General features: G+C 39.7%; 1 protein-coding gene across 8 annotated transcripts in view; it reads left to right on the plus strand.

Moving 5' to 3' along the window:
- QKI (QKI, KH domain containing RNA binding) overlaps positions 1–18562 on the plus strand; it is a 286861-nt gene that overhangs the window by 204009 nt on the left and 64290 nt on the right. For all 8 annotated transcript variants that reach the window (XM_090042693.1, XM_090042701.1, XM_090042710.1 and 5 more), the window contains one exon: positions 3781–3924. In XM_090042693.1, the coding sequence (XP_089898819.1) occupies positions 3781–3924 (144 nt within the window). The remainder of the gene's footprint in view (positions 1–3780; positions 3925–18562) is intronic.

Below are 18562 nucleotides of genomic sequence, written 5' to 3' on the forward strand. Positions count from 1 at the left end.
TTTGCTTCATGAAAAGAATTAACATATTTTTAAGTACTCAGTTGGCAGCAGCTGTTTCCCCACAATGCTTAATTCAGTATTTGACATGGATTCAAGGAAGTATAGGGGACAGCAGTTGGTTAGAACTTCAAGCCCTTTTGAGCCTAAGGGAAGTGACCATTTTCAGGTTATTTTCTGAATAAAGGCCTGGTGTACATTTATTTATTAAAAAAATAAGTACTGCATAGTCTTCTACCATCTCCAAAACTTTGTTCTTAAAGTTCCTATTTAAGGTTAAGGAACTGTACCTTAATTGCAGTAGGCCCCGCTTGAGTGTTTGCTAGTGGACTGTTAGTGCACTTTTCTTGAGGTTGACAGAAAAAAACAGAATGCAAACTCTGCTTGGAGCCTTAATTATACACTTCTTATTATTTCACATAGTTTTGTGTGACTAACACTACAGGGGCTTAACAGTATTAGAATGTGGTTATGGCCAGTGTATGCAATGTGTTTTCCATTTCAGTAAATAATGTATGGTTTTTTACAGTGATTATCATTGGGACTCTTGGATTGCATATAGCTTTTTATACATCCTAGTAATCAGATCAATTATTCATATGAAAAGCCACTACTTTTGTATTTCTAACAACATTTGAAGTAATTTACAAATAACCAGTTAAGCCATTTCACCAGGATAGGCTGAAGAAATAAGTTTGTACTCTAGCTGTGTTTATTATAAAGTTACAGATAAGGTTTAAATCCATCACAGCAGTGCATGTTTTATTTTTCTCTGCTGACAGGTTATAACTTCAATAAAGAGAATATATTATTGCCCCTTGGCTAAGTATAGCTTGTTTCAAGGCATTTCACTAAATCTGTTTCCATTGTTAGAGAAATTGTTGGCACAACGTTGAATTTGTTTATTTTGTTTACAGTTGCATTGGTCTTAAATGGAGGTAGCTGAAACTGCAAGCAGACATGCACCTTTTAAAGAGAGATTGGTTGCTTTATCACTGTTGTGCTACCCAGGAATAGCTTTCCTTGTCATTGTCCTTCTTGAACTTAGTCGTCTTGACAGTGTTCTCAAGGTGCCACTCTTCATCAGTCATGCCTCCAGATGCTGGGGCACATTCCTTTTCCTGTCAGCTTCTCACAATTTAGCACAAGAGAAAGAAGAGCAAATTCTTCCTATTGCCAGGGTGGTGGTGTGGGGGGCATGGTGGGCAAAAGAGTACTCTTCCAGTTCTAATAATTAAAAAACAATTTGAAGTGTTTAAATCAGTGGTTCTCAACCTTTTCAGGGTCATGATACCTGACCTCCACTTACTTGAATGTGGCAGCCCCCTCAGCTGAGAACCACTATTGGTGCTGCCTCAGTTTACCTCGGTGCTTCTTAGCCTGGTTTTGCTGCCTCCAGATGAAACTGCCCTACATGTCTGTTTCACAGCCAGCTGGCCCTGCATGTGATAGCTCGTGCATGAAGAGCCTGTAAACAGCTTAAGGCAGGCAGGAGCTGCCTTGTGCTGTGTAACCCTGCCTGGTCTGGCACTACAGTCCTCCAAGAAAGAGAAGTGGACTCCAACATCTGTTTCTGGGAGGAATATAAGGGATACTGGACCAGGAAGTTTTGCACAGTACAAGGCAACTTTGGCTGCCTTAAGATAATTAAATAGCCAGACTACAGGGAGAGCATGTGGGGTAGTTTTACCTGGCCACTGCTGCTTTGGCACCTCTGAGCGGTCTGTGGTGCCCCGGTTGAGAACTACCAATTTAAATGCCAGTCATCCTAGATGGACACAGAGATACAGAAGCTTTGATCATGATAGTGAATGGGCAGATATCCTGCAGCTTCTGTAGATCATTAGTTAAGCTTCTCATGGAAGACTTTATAAATGAAAGGTTACTTTTCTCTAATGTAGGCTTCTGAAGTTCACATAGGTAACTTTCAGTCAGTGCTATTTACTTAAAATAATATTATTAAGAGAAGACGTTTAAGTACCACATTTCTTAAAACTCACAGTAGCTTTATAGCAGTATGTCAGGAGAGATCATTACTCCACATTTTGTATTTAGCAGTATATTTTATTTTAATATGTTTGGCTTCCATTCCTCCAATGTAATAAGTCCCGAGACACGTTCTCATAGACTTTGGGGGTTTTTAAATAGTTCCATTGATATTCATTGTTCATTCAATAGAACATTTTATCGTTACAACATATAAATGAAGTGTAAAATAATATATTCTTTCAGTTCAGGTTGGTGTAGATTCAGGTACTTTAAGTCTGGATTGCCAGATGAATTTGTTTACATTGATTGACATTTCACAAACCAAAAGAAAAGCTAAGAGTTAACAGAAGAATTTTTTAATAATTTGGAATAAAAAGTCTGTTCTGAACTGACACGGTTTACTTTGCATTTCTTTAAAACATGAATTAGTAGTACTAGGCTTGTCCTACAAGGCGTTTTGAGAGACCCTGTGTTAGGTCCAGTATGTTTTCTTTATTTCAAGAGTTGTTAAAAAATGCCTCTGGCCATGTGGGGTAGGATAAAGTGTTTACGTCTGTAATCAATAAATCTTTCTCTTCAGTAACAATTACAGCACAGTTTTAGCTGTATTTTAATATTACCACACTATCGTAACTGTTTAATATTTCCTATTTAGAATACTTCAGTGACAGGAAAATACTAACAAACTTTGTTCTCTATTTAAGACAGGTAGGGTTAATTAGTGTCATCCTAGCCAATTGAATTGGCCTGGAGATAAACCAGTGTCTTATATTTGTACATTTTGGAACAGAAATTGGTACTTATAAGTATGTAAGATCAAATAACATGTCAAGTTTTGTAGAGTTTTCTGTTTAACTAACTCTTGACTCAGTTATTTCTAATATATTTTTGACTCTGCCTCAAGGTAATATTAAAACTTAGCACAGATACGGTACTACGTAAATAGGGCAATTGGCATTCCTTTGCTTATGAGAAGTTCTGTAGAATGACTATGGAGGGTGAACTAACTTCTCTTGAGGTATTTTAAATGTAGTTTCTTAGCACTCTGGAGGAAAGCAACAGAACAAATTCTTGAGTAATTAATGTGAGTGCCTACATTACTGTTCACTTGAAAATGCCAGGTTATTTATCTGCTTATTCACTTTGTTTAATTCTAAAATGATCTAGGGAGCAGTGTTATGAACAGTTTCTGAAGTGTTATTCCTTTCCATAAATTACTTTCTTCCTCCATACCATGTGACTGCTTGTTCTTAAATAAGTTTTGTTCCTTTTATGGTTATCCTAAAAGAAAAATAATTTCTGAAGAAGAATTAGTTCAGTAGGAAATTGACTTTCTTTTATATGTGCAACCCAGTATTTTTTTTTTTTTTACTTCTTTGCTTTGAAAATGAATACATTTTAGAGTTTCTTAAGATTTTGCTTGAGATTTTTCATGTGTATTTGGTGTATTATATCTTGCAATTAAAAATTCTAAGCTATACTGACTTGCCAGAAGGCATCTGAAGTTGTAGTGGTTCATTTTCCCCCAAATAAGGTAAGCCTGTAAGAGATTTTCTGAAAATTCAGTATGCTCATATAATTTGCAATAAAACCAAGGTGTTCCTTCTTTGTCATTGTAATGTATTAAGTAGCAAGCCCCCTTTGCTGTTTTTGACTGAAAATATTATTTTTATATTTCATGAAATTGATTTGTTCTTGTTGTTTCTAATTTCAGTAGCCAGTGTAACGATACGTCATACTCCATGTTTGTTTGATTTTTACTTACTTTCTTTTTTTTTTTTTTTTTTTTTAAAGGAGGAACAAAATAGAGGCAAACCCAACTGGGAACACCTGAATGAAGATTTACATGTACTAATCACTGTGGAGGATGCTCAAAACAGAGCAGAAATCAAGCTGAAGAGGGCTGTTGAAGAAGTAAAAAAGTTACTGGTACCTGCAGTAAGTAATCCTATCCATACTTTTGTCTTAAATGTTAAGGAGTGACTTCTGAAATGCAGATCTCAAGTAGCATTCTAGTAGGAAGAAAAAAAGCTGTAGCCTAGCAGATTCTGTCTCTATAGCCTAATCTTGTGCTGGTTTATAAGTGTACTGCGGTTTAGAAAGTAATAAGCAAAATTAGATTATAACATTTCCAGTGGAGTAATTCCTTATTGTTTAGAAAAATGATCTTTTTAGGCTAGAGAGAAAAAGGTACTTGGTAACAAAATGTAAGCACAATTTTTCTACAGCCTGTTTAAAAACTAGGAGTTGTACTGTTTTGTTTTCAAGTGATTGTTGCTGGCCAGTGGTTTTGGTTATGCCAGAAAATCATTATAGTCATTAAGAGAGCTAATAGTGGGCCAACTTTTATTATTATGGTGTGGAGTTGAAGCTCCAATTCGTATTGCGATTTTAGATGCTGCCCAAATGAGAATATTTCATAGAAGCTAAAGTTTGTTCAGAGAAATTTGTCAGAGCAGCAAGATGCAACAGGTCTTTTTTTTTTTTTACATATTCTTTATCACTTTTACACTTGTTGAGGGAAATTAAATTTGTTTTAATATTGCTTGTATATGTGACTATTGTAAATGTTCCTTATCATTCAGGTCTTTAGTGCTGAAATTTGTATGCGTTAGCAACTGAACACCGTGTTTTTATTAAAAGGATATTTTGCTCCCAAATGAAGAATGGATGCTTATCTTGCTGGGATCCTATGACCCCAGCTGACTTCCTGCCCTTTGGGCAGGGGGCTGGACTTGATGATCTCCCGAGGTCCCTCCCAGCCCTAATGTCTATGAAATCTATGAAATGAATTGATCTGTAAAGCATGTGAGTTGTAATGTTAGGTCTGAAGTAGGCTATAAAGGAATAAGATTAATTTTGTTCCTTATTTTTGGCCATCCATAACAGGCAGTGAATGAGCTTCCTTTTGTGTACCATAAGATATTAAAAGAGGTTAACATATCCAGTTTTTTAAATCAAACCATTGCCACTAATCCTTTTTCAGCAGTTTATAACTAGTATTTGTAAATGCAAGCCAAATAACACATTTGAGTGATATTTGATTGGCCATTTTAAATGGTAATAGAAACTACAGAGTTCTCTATGGGTCCTGTACCTCCAAGTCATTTGTATATAAAACATTTTTCTACTCTTGGTGGATTAAATACTGTAATATCTGTCCCTTTCTGTTCCAGTATTCTGAACTAAAAGTTTTAGTTTATGCTGATTAATCAAGCTATTGTTATGTATTTTAATATTTAACACATGAAGGCTTAAGAAAGTGCACTTTCTGTTGAGCAGATTACCTCAATAAATGTGAGCTCAAGCCATCAAGTTCTATAAACACATTAAGAGGGTTTTTTTCATTAGTATTCTGTCACTTAGCCTCCCAAACATGAAAGAGAGCTAATTTTTATTGCGTTTCTGAATCTGCATGCTGACAGCCCCAGAGCTTCAGCACATGGTCAGAGTTTTTCAGCAGAATAAAAATCCAGTTTCCAGTTTTTTCTGCTGCCCTTTCTCTGAGACTCCGGCATTATTGCCATGGGCGGGGGTGTCTCAACTCATTCTGGTTCATTGGCTTTAAGGTCTGTTCCATTGGCATTGAGGCAGTGTTCAGCTGTGATTAGAGTTAAATTTCTGAACATAAGAGGCTGACAATATCTAATCTGTTAACCTGAAAGATACTGAAAAATTGGATGCTTTTAACAGTTCTGGAATCTGTGATGTCTGGGTATCTGTTGGTAGTGTGTATTGATACACTATGGCTGCTTGCAGGTGTTTAAAAAAAATGCTTTACCAGAAGCAGCAGTGCATTACTTTGACCCAGCTCTGCAGCATCTGTATAGATCGGGTGCGTCAGCAGCACTTTTTGGCGCTTTTAGCTAAAGCTGATACAATCACCTATTAAATTAATGGGGCTTTTTTGTTCCTTTTAAGTGCCTGATCCATACAGACACTGCAGAGTTGGGCCCAACAAAGACGCTGTTTCTTGGGCATGTGCTGGGCTTGGCTCAGGAACGTGCCAAGTTTAAAGCGCTGCTTTTAACATCTGCAAGCAGCCTTTGTTACTGTAACTTATCTAGGTTTATTACTGCTTTATTAATGCATCTGGTTCATCTGACAATTGAAAAATGTAGTTGTTTAAAAGTCAAAGAAATTTTGAAATGAGGCCATTTTCAATCCTAATCTTGTCTTCTAAAGTGTCTACTTCCCCAGCTATTTTGGTGGCAGCCATGGCTTAAGTATATACTCAGTTCCATTCTCCTAGTCATTAATGAAGGTATTGAGCAGTATGAGAACATGGGCCAGACCCTAACATATACTGCCTCCTGGCTTTATATTTCACTATTGCTGGTACTTTTCTTTTTGAGTACCTTTATCCAACCCATTTCACACTCACCTTTTATGTGGTTTCATCTAGACCCAGGGTATCAAACTCGCCCAACTGCCTGGGTCCCTGTCACAGGAGCACTGAGGTGTCCTGTGCCTTAGATAAGTAAGTAACAGAGCTGTCAATCAACAGGGCAGTGCAGCTGTGGGTTGCTATGGCAACCAGTGGGTCAGGTGACTGGAAGGGGGCAGGGCTGGGCCCTTTATAACAGCTCAGGCCTGGGCCCAGGAAGAGTTCCCTTCAGGCAGGAGCAGGAGCTGTGCGGGTGAGCTGAGTGGCCTGAGTTGGTGGTTGCAACCTTACCTTGCTGACCGGCCGCAGTGATGCTAAGGAGGAGAGAGCCCTGAAGAGAGGTACGCTGGAAGCCCTGCTGGGGGCTGGGAGTTTGCATTACGAGCGAGAAGGCTCTTTGTTGGTTTTGTTACAGCCATTTGGGCTCAGCTTGTGTTATGGTTACACCAGAGGACTGGGTGAGGCTGTAGGAGCATGAGGAGGCCTCACAGGAGTGCCCCAGTGGCTTGGGGGCTCCTGGTGCCCAGCGGGGGGGCACGGAGTGTGTGACGCAGTCGGCACAGTGGTTTGCCCCGAGAGGCGTGGCACAGGCCCCGGAGTGGGACAGAGGGCGCGAGAGGCGTGGCACAGGCCCTGGAGTGGGGCAGCGGGCGCGAGAGGCACGGCAGAGGGCCCCAGCAGGGGCAACAAGCACAGGAAGTGCGGCAAAGGCTCCACAGAGGGCAAGGAGCAGGATAAACCAGAGATACAGGCCCTGTGGGGTGAGGCCTGGGCACGGCAAACCCAGAGGCGCCGGTAGTAGGGTGCAGGTCGCAGCAGCAGCCCAGGGGCACCGGTATCAGGGGTGCAGGTTGCTTAACTGGCCCGGGGGCCGGTAAAAGGGCGACAGGCGCGTGACTGACCCAGAGGTGCCGGTAGAGGGGTGCCAGTGGGGTGGTAGGCCCAGGTGGATTAGAAAGAGGTGCCGGGGAGTAACAAGCCCCAGGGGCGCCAGGTGGGCAACAGGCCCGGGGTGCCAGAAAGGGGTGCCAGGGCAGGATGAGACTGAGGGGCGCTGGAGAGGGCGCCAAAGGGCAAGGGACCCAAACAACATCTAAGGAACAACTGCGAGGCTTGGGGCGTGCTAAAGGGGAGGTTGGAGGCACGCATTGCCCTTAAGGCAAGGGTGCGCTGAGGCACCCCATACGGAGTAGGGGTGGTAACACTCACACCGTCCACTAGGGAATAAAGGCAGCCTCCTTTCTGAACTAATTATCATCAAAGTCATGGCGGGTGAGAACCAGAGGGTGCTGAATTACCTGAAGTAATTGTAGGGGGCTCTAGGGAGTATACGGCTGCTCCTAGGCCCCACTCCCTCACAGTCCCCCATCCACACTATTTTTGGTATTTTTGCTATTTTTGGTACTTTTTCAGTTTTCTGGGACCTTACCAGAGTTGTTGCCTGTAATCTGCTCAACCGCAGGTCTCCACCACCTTATTTAGGATACAATTGTAATATTTCTCTTCAAGGAGAGAATAATTCAGGAGCAGATTAGCTCAGCAGTCACATCCCTCTCTGAGAAATCTGAACCTCCATGTCTTTCACTAGGCCTTTCCCAAATTTGGCACTTTTGTTGTAGGTCTGCTTCACTCAGTTCTGAGGTGCTGTTTTCCTCCTATTATTCACCCAAAACTGCTTTTGAAAATCAAGAAAGATAAGGCAGTCTGTCTGAAGTGTGACTTTTTTTCTAGTTAAAGTTGAACTGTACCTTTCTGTGTAGCTTATTCCTAAGTTGAGCCCACTTGTCTTCTGTTCGTTTATCCTGTCTGACTTCTTTGGATGTTAAATTTAAAGTTTTATTTACCCCATTCTCTGACGTTCTTAAAAGTTAATATTCTTTTGTGGGTCAGTACAAAAGAAATCTGGTCTAAAACTATATATTTTTACTTCTCGGCCTTTTATAGGCTAAGATCACATGTTGTCTCTGTTCAGGGTAATCACCTGTGTCCCCTTCATGTCAGGAAGTATTCCTCCAAGACTGTTGTGCAGTGGAGGCTGTATCATTTGTTGTGTTAAGTTGCTGCATGATCATAATAGCACAGATGTAATAAACTTGGCCAGCTGGATGATGTCTGTAGCTATTCATGTTATCCATACAGATGTCATATCCCTCTTTGATAATTACATCCACCTGTCGTCCCAATTGTCTTTTCTGTAAGATGGGAAAAGATGAATTTATGACAAAGGGATAATTACTTATCAGCGGTTCTGTGTTCTCTGTCTTCTCCCATCCTGTATCCCACTTTTTTATTCTGTGGAATGGTGATACATATTTGGCACCTCCATATGCTGCTTTATTTAATATCCAGAGTTGAAGGGCTGATTTAACCTAAACCAGGCAGCATTTTCTTCCAAAACTTTTGTCTTTGCTTCTGGGTAGGAGCAGCTATAACATGAGTGGTTGTTCTTTATTTCCATCTAATGGGACAGGAGAGGACTACAAAAAAGAATAAACAGTAATTTTCCCAGATTGTCACTGTTAAACCTTCTACAGCATAGGCTGTTACAGTGTTTGTAGGCTGCAATGGATAGGAAAGATTTGCATCTATTTTAAAAAAGAGGATTGGGGATAATTTTGTATGTATATTTGGTATTTTGCGATTACTATAGCAGTAAGGCTAGAATCATGAGAGAATTGTAAGTGCAACAGGAGGCCATCCTGGCTATGTAGCAACCTCTTCAATGAGTTGATACTCAGAAAGGAAGCCAACAAGTAGAAATTTTGTCATTGTACTAGAGAAGAATATCAGGATATCGCATGGACATTCAGGGAGAAAATTAGGAAAGCCAAAGTATGATTTGAGATGCAACTGGCAAGGGACTGAAAAACAATTAAAAGGACTCTCTACAAGTGTGAAAAGTAAGATGAAAACCAGAGAAACCATAAATCTCTTACAGAATGCAAAAGGCAGTGTAGTAATGGGCGATGCAGAGAAGGCTAAACTTTATAATATCCTTCTTTTACTTCAGTCCTCACAAATAGGGTCAGATATCAGATGAGTACAGCAAAGACAGGAAAGTAGAAAAGCAGCCTGGAGTACTGGCAGAATAGGCTGGTGATAATGTAGAGAAGCTAGATGCTTTTGAGTCAACACAGCCAGATAGGATATATACCCCAGGGTACTAAATTAATTCCACAGCCATTAGTTATCTTCTTTGAGAACTTGTGGAGTCATGTGATGTTGTATATGATTGGAAACGGGCAAATAAAGTGCTCATCTTTAAGAAAGGGAAAAAAGAGGATCAGAGAATTACAGATCAGTGAGCCTGACCTTGATATCTGGAAATATTCTTGGCCAGGTCCTCAAGCAGTCTTTTGTGAACCACCTAGAGAATAAGGTGATCAGGAACAGTCAGCATGGATTCACCAAGAGAAAGTCATGTGTGACCAGCCTGTTTCCTTTTGTGGTCAGGTGACAGGCTCTGCGAATGCGAGGAAACAGTGGATGTAATGCATCTTGACATTAGCAAGGCTTTTGCTACTCTTTCTCACAACAGTCTCAATATCAAGCTAAGGAAATACTAAAATGAAGGGTCTTTAAGAGGAGGTTAGATGAACACCTTGCTGGGGTCGTTTGACCCCAGTAATCTTTCCTGCCATGGCAGGGGGTCAGACTAAATGATCTACTCAGGTCCCTTCCGACCCTAGAAACTATGAAACTATAACATGGATATATTTAGATCATCTTGACCAATGAGTAGTTATCAATGGCTCAATGTCTAATTGGGAAGAAATATCAAGTGGTGTTCCCCAGGGGTCTCTTCTGGATTTGGTGCTGTTCAACATCTTCATTAATCATTTGGATAATGGAATTATGTGCCTATTGCAGATGACACCAAGTTGCGTGGAGTTGCAGGCACTCTGGATGTCAGAGCTAGAATCCAACACAACCTTTCTTGCCAGTAAAAATGGTACACAATTAACCAGATGAGATTCAACACAGACAAGTGGAAAGACTAGCACTTGAGATGAAATAATTGTGTACACATATATAGACTGGGGAATGAGAGGTTAGGCTTCAGTACCGCAAAGAGAGACCTGGGAGTTTCAGTAGACTGTAAGCTGAAGCTGAGTCAACAGTGTGAACTCATTTAATAATAATAAAAAAAAAAGTTCAAAGTGTGCTGGCTTGTATCAGCAGGAATATCTTTTGCAAATTGAGGAAAGTGCTCTTTCTGCTGTGTTCAGCACTGGTGAAGCCTCACATGGAGTTACTGCGCAATTTTGGGTTCCACACTTCAAGAAGGATGTGGACATATTTGAAAGGGTTCAGCATAATAGCAGCAAAAATTATGTGGGGCCTGAGAAGCATGACTTAGAGAGAAAGGTTTGGAAGTACTAGGATTGTTTAGTCCCTAAAAGAGAAGACTGAGGTAGATAAATGTTTGAAGGTTGCAGGTTCAGTCCCCGATTTGATCCCTCTTGAGGTCCCTTCCAGCCTTACTAATCTATGAAGTCTATCTCAAGAGTAATCTCAGAGAGAATGGAAATGGGTTTTTATCTATGGCTCTTTTGGACAGGACTAGAAGCAATAACCTCAAGCTACAATGCGGGAAATTTAGGTTGCAAATTAGGAGGAATTTTCTGTATGAGGATAGTCAAGCATTGGAACAAGCTACTTAGAGAAGCTGTGGAATCTCCATCTTTGGAGGTTTTCAAGAGGTTGGACAGAGACTTGGCTGAGATGGTTTAGTCAGAGATGATCTTGCCTTGAGCCAGGGGGCTGGACCAGATGAACTTGTGGGGTATTTTCCACTCTGACTTTCCTGTGATGCTATGACTTTTTACAGTCTGGTGTTGTGTATCCTGAATTTAGCCGTAGGATATTGGAAATAATTCCATTGTTTAAAGGAGAACTTCGGTTAATTTTATCTCGGTATTTATAACACCATTTACTGCATATCATTTTTTCAAAACAAAATTGAAAATTTGTGCGACAAAACAAGTGATGAAAGAATTGGAGACTATAATCTCAAACTCCTTGGAAGAAGCAAATGTCAGTTGCTGATTTGTTGCCAAAAAGGATTAAAATAAAACCATAACAGAAGAAAAAATGGCTCATTCACATGTAGTAGCATTAGTGAAGACTTCCAAAGCAGGAAAAAATCATCTACATACTGAGAACCAGGATCTGATTGTTCCAAACTAGATTTCAAACTTTGTATGCATAATAATAATATATGTCAGACAGCTATGAGGATACATTTGAAGATAGATCCTGCAGTTGATTAGAAACATTGACTTTCAGTTTTCTCAAGTATGACAGTAAATGAGAGGCTTCTATACCAAAGTTGGAGATCAAATAATGAAATATAAAAAGCAATTGGTAAAATTAGGGCGGTAAAGACTTTTAGAATTGTTTTTTGTATCGGGGCTTGTCACTGGTGGCTCACAACACAATTCTCATACAAATATATGGTTTCCATGTGGTAATTTGGAAATTTCTATACAGACCTATTAGGAAACAGATTGACCATCTCTGGTAAAAGGAAATATTAAATATTTCTTAAAAAGCAAGCATATAACATAAGAGAAGTCAGGAGTAAGCAAAATTTTGACCAAAATTCATCCAAGTAGAAAGAAGAAAGAGGGGAACCTCAGGGAAACAAAAATGAAAAGCTCCCATCCTCTCTTACCTTGTTCCCACTCAAATGAAACCCTGTCTAAGAAATGAAGAACAAAAAGCTAAAAAAATTAACAATTTCAAATTGATATGAGGAACAGATTTCAGGTGTTTATAAAGGTTTGGACTTATCTCAGGAAGTCAGTATTTTTATGTCCTTGTCTTTTCTTTGAAGAAAATTATCGTAGATGTAATACCTATAGGTGATTTCCAAAAAAAGTGGACTTGAGGACTGGTTTATTGAGGATATATAGAATTGTATGGAAAAATGGAAACAAACTCAAGCAAGTAACAGCTCAAAAATTCTTCCAGAAAAAGAATAGCCAAATAGCCTTTTTACAACAAAGCAGCAGGAAAAAAAAACAAAAGAAATACATGGATAACAATTGCCAAAGAATGTGAAGCAATCCCTGAAAGAGAGATAGTGAAGCAGTTTATCAACTCAGTAGAATTCTTACTGGCAAGCTTATTCCTGTTAGTGAGTATAACTAAACAAGGAAATAAGCTAACAGAAAAATTAAAATGTAACAAGTAAAGCACTTTAAGGAGGTTCTAGACCAGAGGTGGGCAATTTATTGCAGCTGGAGGGCTACTTAATGAGTTTTGGAGAGCTGTTGAGGGCCACAAGGGTAGCCCTACTCCTTGATGGGTGCCCAGCCCTGTGGTTCCATCTTGGAACTGAAAGTCCCATCCTTAACCTTTGCCACCAGAAGTACTCCCCTGCCCCTGGAAGTACTTGGGGGGGGGGTGCTATCTTTGAGCCAGAAAAAGCCCAAATAATATACTAAAAATCAAACATCTATTATAACCAATTTTTAATTTTAAAAATATTTTGTCTGTATTTACATGTGTCTGCATAGTGTACATTGAGGTGATTGATTGCATAATGGCTCAAAATAGTCTTACTCTTGTACATTGGGAATGTGCAGGGTGTGGTTGAGGTGGTGGGGTGTGTGTGGGATTTGTGAGGGGAGGTGTGGGTAGGGTATAGTTGTGTGTGGGGAAGGGTGGGGGGGTGCAGGATTGGGGGAGAGTGTTGGGAGGTGGGGGAGGGGTGTGGATATGGTAAGGGGGTGGAAGATGTGCGCACATACACACGTGCTCCCCCATGGTGAACAGCAGCAGCAGCAGGCTGCAAGTCGTTGGGACACTGAGGGCCTGTACGGGTAGAGCTGCTTGGTGGTGCATGACTCCAGCCAGGTTTGGGAGCTGCATGTGGTAGCAGGCAGTGGGGCCAGGCCAACCTGATTTCATCACATGGTTCTCCCTGTGTCATAAACACAGGTTCTGGGGACTCAGCCAGAGCTGCATGCCCAGGGCGGGGAGAGCCCCACATAATGGAGCCAGCAGTCTGGCCCCACTTCCTGCTACCACATGCAGCTTCCTGGACTTTGCCAGGAGGGAACAAGCAGAACTGGTCTAGCTCTATCTCATGTAGTTCCCTCCCTTTCCAGAAAAGTTCCTGGAGCTGCATGTAGAAGTAGGAAGCTGGGAAGGCTGCCAGCTCCATTGCATGGGGCTTTCCCTTGGTGGTGCATGAATCCTGGGAGCCACACATGAGTTGAGGGGAAGCTTCTTGCAATGGAACTGGGCTGACCCGGGCTTCATGCTCCTGCCACCCCACTGGGCATGGCATGGAGCCCATGCTTCAGGCTCCACAATCTTGCCCAGCTGTCACTTCCTTCCACCCACCACTGTTTCTGTACCTGCATCCCAGAGTGCTGCAGCAGGGACACACAAGGAGGAGCTGCTGGAGGCTGGGGGAGCTGAGCAGTTCCCTGGGCAGCTGTAGCAGTAGCAGCCCCACCTGGAAGCTGTGTGCTGGCTGCCCTGGTAGGAGTGGGCAGAGCCCCATGCGGAGGACATCAGGGCCAGCTGTGTACTGGGGTCAGATGCGATTAATCAGACCAGTTGAAATCACATGGCAGGCCAGATTGGGCGCATGCATCATATTTTGAGCCTCCCACCCCGTTCTAGACAGGCCAGTCCAACCAGAAGCTTTGCCCTCCCCTCCCCCCCCCCCCCCCCAAAATGAACCTGGAACTACACAGCATAACAACTTGCATCGCAAATACAAATAAAAAAAGTACTACAAACAGCCCAAGGAATTGGCAGTTTGAAGCCTGTCTCATGAGGAAGTATTAAAAGCTCATGGTGGCAATAGCATCCATAAAAATTATCAGAGCTTTTCAACAAAGTGTGGAGTCAGGAAAAACCTTCAGAAAACTTACTTTATAGTCAAAATAATAGAGAAGTGATCTGTGTGACCATAACTAGCAATATGCTGCATTCCTTTTGGTGGTAGGCAGAATCTTTTGCTGAGTAAAGGAAGTGAGTTGAGGCAGAACTTAAAGGATGCTCAGCTTGGACCTAGAAGACCATGTGTCAACTACATTTTCACTTTAAGAAAAATAATGAAGAATGTTAAATGACAACAAATGCTTACCATTAATTTTATAGATATAAGAACCTTTCACAATGTTCATGGTTCATTCAGGTGCATCATGAAGTGTTATGGTATGATAACAAAAATATCAGTAAAGCTCTCAGCAAGTAGTTTGATAAATACGGATGTAAAAAAGTGTGTGTTCCGTTGCCTCTCTTGCTTGGCATAGCCATCAACTATGTTATGGGAACAAGAGAAGATGGATACAATAAAGTCATTAAATAGTTGCACCAAAAGACTTTGATTTTTCTGATGGCATTCATTCTCTTAAATAACAGCACAACTAATATGGATAATTTTTCAGTGTTCATTTGTAGTATCACAAGAAAACATGACTAAGAGTTATTTAAAAAAAAAAAAAAAAAAGTGAGGGAGCACCCTAGCATCTACCAGCTCAAAGATAACTTTGGAAGGCAAAGGAATCTAAGGGTATTTATACATATACCTTTGTCTGTTTTGAATGCGCTGGAAATCCAGCACATATGAGCAGGCTTGATTAATCGAGTCTGCAGAGCACGTGAGCTGATGCGCCTCATGGTGCGTCATACACATTTGTATAAATGACTAAATGCATGTCAGCGCACAGAAAATAATGGTGATGTGGTTCTGAACTAAAACAGCTTTCATGTGTTTTAGTTCAAAAGTGTGCTGCTGCCGTTTTCTCAGTGCTGACGCACATTTCACTATTTATACAAATGCCGCAGATGATTCATTTGTTTTGGCAGGTACATGTTAGCCATTGGAGAGGGAAAGGATCCAGAAGGGAATGTGATGAATTTGCAAGGCAACAGTTACATTCACTGGCTTAAACAAGATTGTGTCCCTAACATTTTATAACTTAAAGAACAAATGCCAAATCTTGAACTAAATGTTACTTTCACATTAAATTGTGTATATGACTAATGAAAATTACCAAAGATGTATACAGATTTCTTAATTGTTCTGAAAACAAATACTGTGTTAAACGGAATTAATTTATTACAAATACTGAGATTTGTCAGAATTAATTATTTGTCTTCAGAGTCTTTCAGAAAAGAGAGAGTTCTCTGGGACATGGCAAGAATGTAGTAATATCATCTGACATCGCAAGCAAGGCCATTTGTGCAACTGAAAGAACATGTGAAAAGGGCCAAGTGAAAAAAATCCTTGTGCCAAACACTACTGGAGAATATTGATGGACCTTGATAATACCCACAAGGCTTAGAAAAAGTAGTCCAGAATGAATAGAATGGTGGACCTTTTTTCGTGCTCTAAAATAATGTCAACAGTTTGAGAGAAATTTGGATTCAGAAAAGCGTTAGGAAAATAAGTTCTATTTTGCTAACTCTAGAACAATATTTTGCAGTTATCTTGCAGAGAGCAGCTATTTTTCTGAATGACAAGGTCATTCTCACTTGAAGAAATTTTGGGGGGTATAAAATAAGAATACAACTATTGCTTGATCACTTTCTCAGGCACTTCCTGTATACATCACTTAAAAAAAGTAAACGACATCAGTGTCTGTCTGTTAGTGTCCCTTCTAACACTGCTTACTGTATGTGCAGAAAATGCTGGTGTGGTTTTTAACATTGAGAAGGCCTTATAATAAATTGTTGATGATGAGATCTACTTTTTGGTTACATACAAGATAAAGTTCATAGGTCATTCAGATGCTTATGAGTCTAAAACTAGGAATCTTTACAAAAAATTCATTTAATTTAAAGATTATATTATGCTGCATCTTGTTTAGACACAGATAAGAGAAAATATGCAAAAGTAAGTTGGATGTGAAAGTTTAGCTTCAAAGCAAATGTTTGATTTTTATCTCACTCCATTCTGTATGAAAATATTGTAAGCTATTATAAATACCAAGTGATATCTGAATTGAGGAGGCAAATGGCATGTTAACACTAAACTACTGTTGGAAATAAAAACTTTAACAAGTGTCCTTCTAGGCCCAGTTGAGAGTATTGAAGTTTAAGTTGAAAGTGCCCTTTCAGTAGTTTCAGGTCCTCCAAACTGAAGAACTGATCGTGCTGGGACCTGATACTTTTAACTTGAAAAAGTATATATATTTAGAAGTTTTTTACACATGAACCACGTAACATCAGCAAAACCAGCACATTGCTTTTACAGCTCTTCTTTATCAGTAAACATTTTGTTCTGTGCCCAAGTTCCAAAAATTCGGTTATATAATTACTGAAGAATGTTTCTGATTAAAGCAGCTACAGATAATTCCCTTGAAGTTCTGAACTCCATTAGAGTTCATCTATATTGCAAACAGGTTGCACTGTCTCTTACAGCATTAGAGAAGGTGAAAAGTGTAACCTGTAATAACAAATTACTGTAAAGAGCATCACTCACTTCCATATTAGGGACAGGTAAGTGGAATGCCACAGGACTTCTGAGTGACAGATGTGCCCTTTACCAACGGCTATAGAAGATGACACCATGGGATTTAATTGGGTTTAATGCAATGTATACTTTGTTTACAGTTTCCATTCCTAGAATGTTCGTTATCCTAGTTATGCTCATGTTGCAGACCTTTGGGATAAGAAATAATTAGGACCCCTTCATACCTTCTCCTCGCATACACTGCCTAAACTAGATACCATTCTTATGCTATTGCTAATTTTATTTCCATTATGCACAGAAATATTCTGAAATGTACTTACATATGGCAGAGTGTGGTAGCATTTAAATTAGGAGTACATGTGCTAATCAGTGCTACTTATTGTACAGAAGGAAACAACAGCATAAATAATAAAAAGGCAATAGCATTGGCAGAATTTGCTCATGAGCTAGCTTTAACAAAAGTATTTTTACACACCTTTTCCCCAACTGTGTTTTATGAGTAATATTTACACAAGTGTGGCTAGATATTAATAAACAAAGCAAGCACAAGTTGCTTAATAACTTCTAATTCCATCATGACCTTAGTTATAATGGGAGGCTATTGCTTATTTTCGTTTTTTTAAATATTAGAAAAATGAATGGTGTTTTTATTTTTAGTCTGGCCACACACTGGATACCGAGCATCTTGGCTCCAAACAATTTAAGCTGAAATAACTCAAATACTTAACTGCTGTTTAACAAGTGTAGTAGGGAAAACCTGGTGTAGTATCACCTTCATTTTTTTTTTTAAACTAGCTGCTGTGTTAATAGCAGTTTTATAGATGAAATTAAGCACTTTACCTATATATTTTCTATTTTTCTGAATAGTAGTCTATTGCTCCAGTGTAGTATGCTGGTTTTTATTTTCTTGTCAGAGTTAAGAATATAATACAGCCTGTTTGTAAGAACTGCACAAGCAATGGCCACACTCCAGTCCATTTCTTCTTGCGTTATGCAGCTCTCAAGTTGAGCAAATAACAGAATTTAAAATAATAGTAAAAGGATTGTTTTTGTTCTTAAGGACTTTGGAGAGAATATATAGTAAAATGGGGCCAAGAAGTCCAAATACAAACCTCTTAGGATGAGTGACATGTTAGAACTCAAAGAAGGAGGTCCATTTTTAGGACAGTCAGCCACACTTCACTTAGGTCAGTGCTGGCATGTTACAATGGCAAACCTTGGATAATGTGGAGGAAAGAGAATGGTATACTTTACACAGAAATAAGCATTCTTTTCATGTTTTGGTATTGTGAGTCATTCTTAATATAGTAAACTCTAGGAAAGATAGGAACCAAATAACCACAAGGACTGCATTTAGTTTGTAAAAGTGGGAAGAAAAAAGGAGAAAGCTGGTAGTTTCAAATATGGTCAAATTTTGTTTAAATGATTAGGTAGAAGTTTATATAGATTGAACAGTTTTTTTTCTGAGGTGATTATGGTGTGAATTTAGCAGTCACAGTAGTGTCCACTGTCTACCATAACATATTGGTAATTTTATGAGCATCTCAGCCTCTTTTTTACCAAGGGAATAAATTATATTGTATTTTACTAAGAGTTATCCTTGATGCACTGCTACAGTGTTTCATTTTTGAACCTGGATACACAATGAACACTGACATAAAAAGATCTTTTTCTAAGGTCAGTGCTACCCTTTCCATCGTTGTGCAGTAGTAGGAACCCTGTGAACTAATAGTGACTTGTCACCA

This window comes from Crocodylus siamensis, chromosome 1 (genome assembly GCF_052110815.1).
Source record: "Crocodylus siamensis isolate JL-2025a chromosome 1, ASM5211081v1, whole genome shotgun sequence".
In the NCBI taxonomy this organism is placed as follows: domain Eukaryota; kingdom Metazoa; phylum Chordata; order Crocodylia; family Crocodylidae; genus Crocodylus; species Crocodylus siamensis.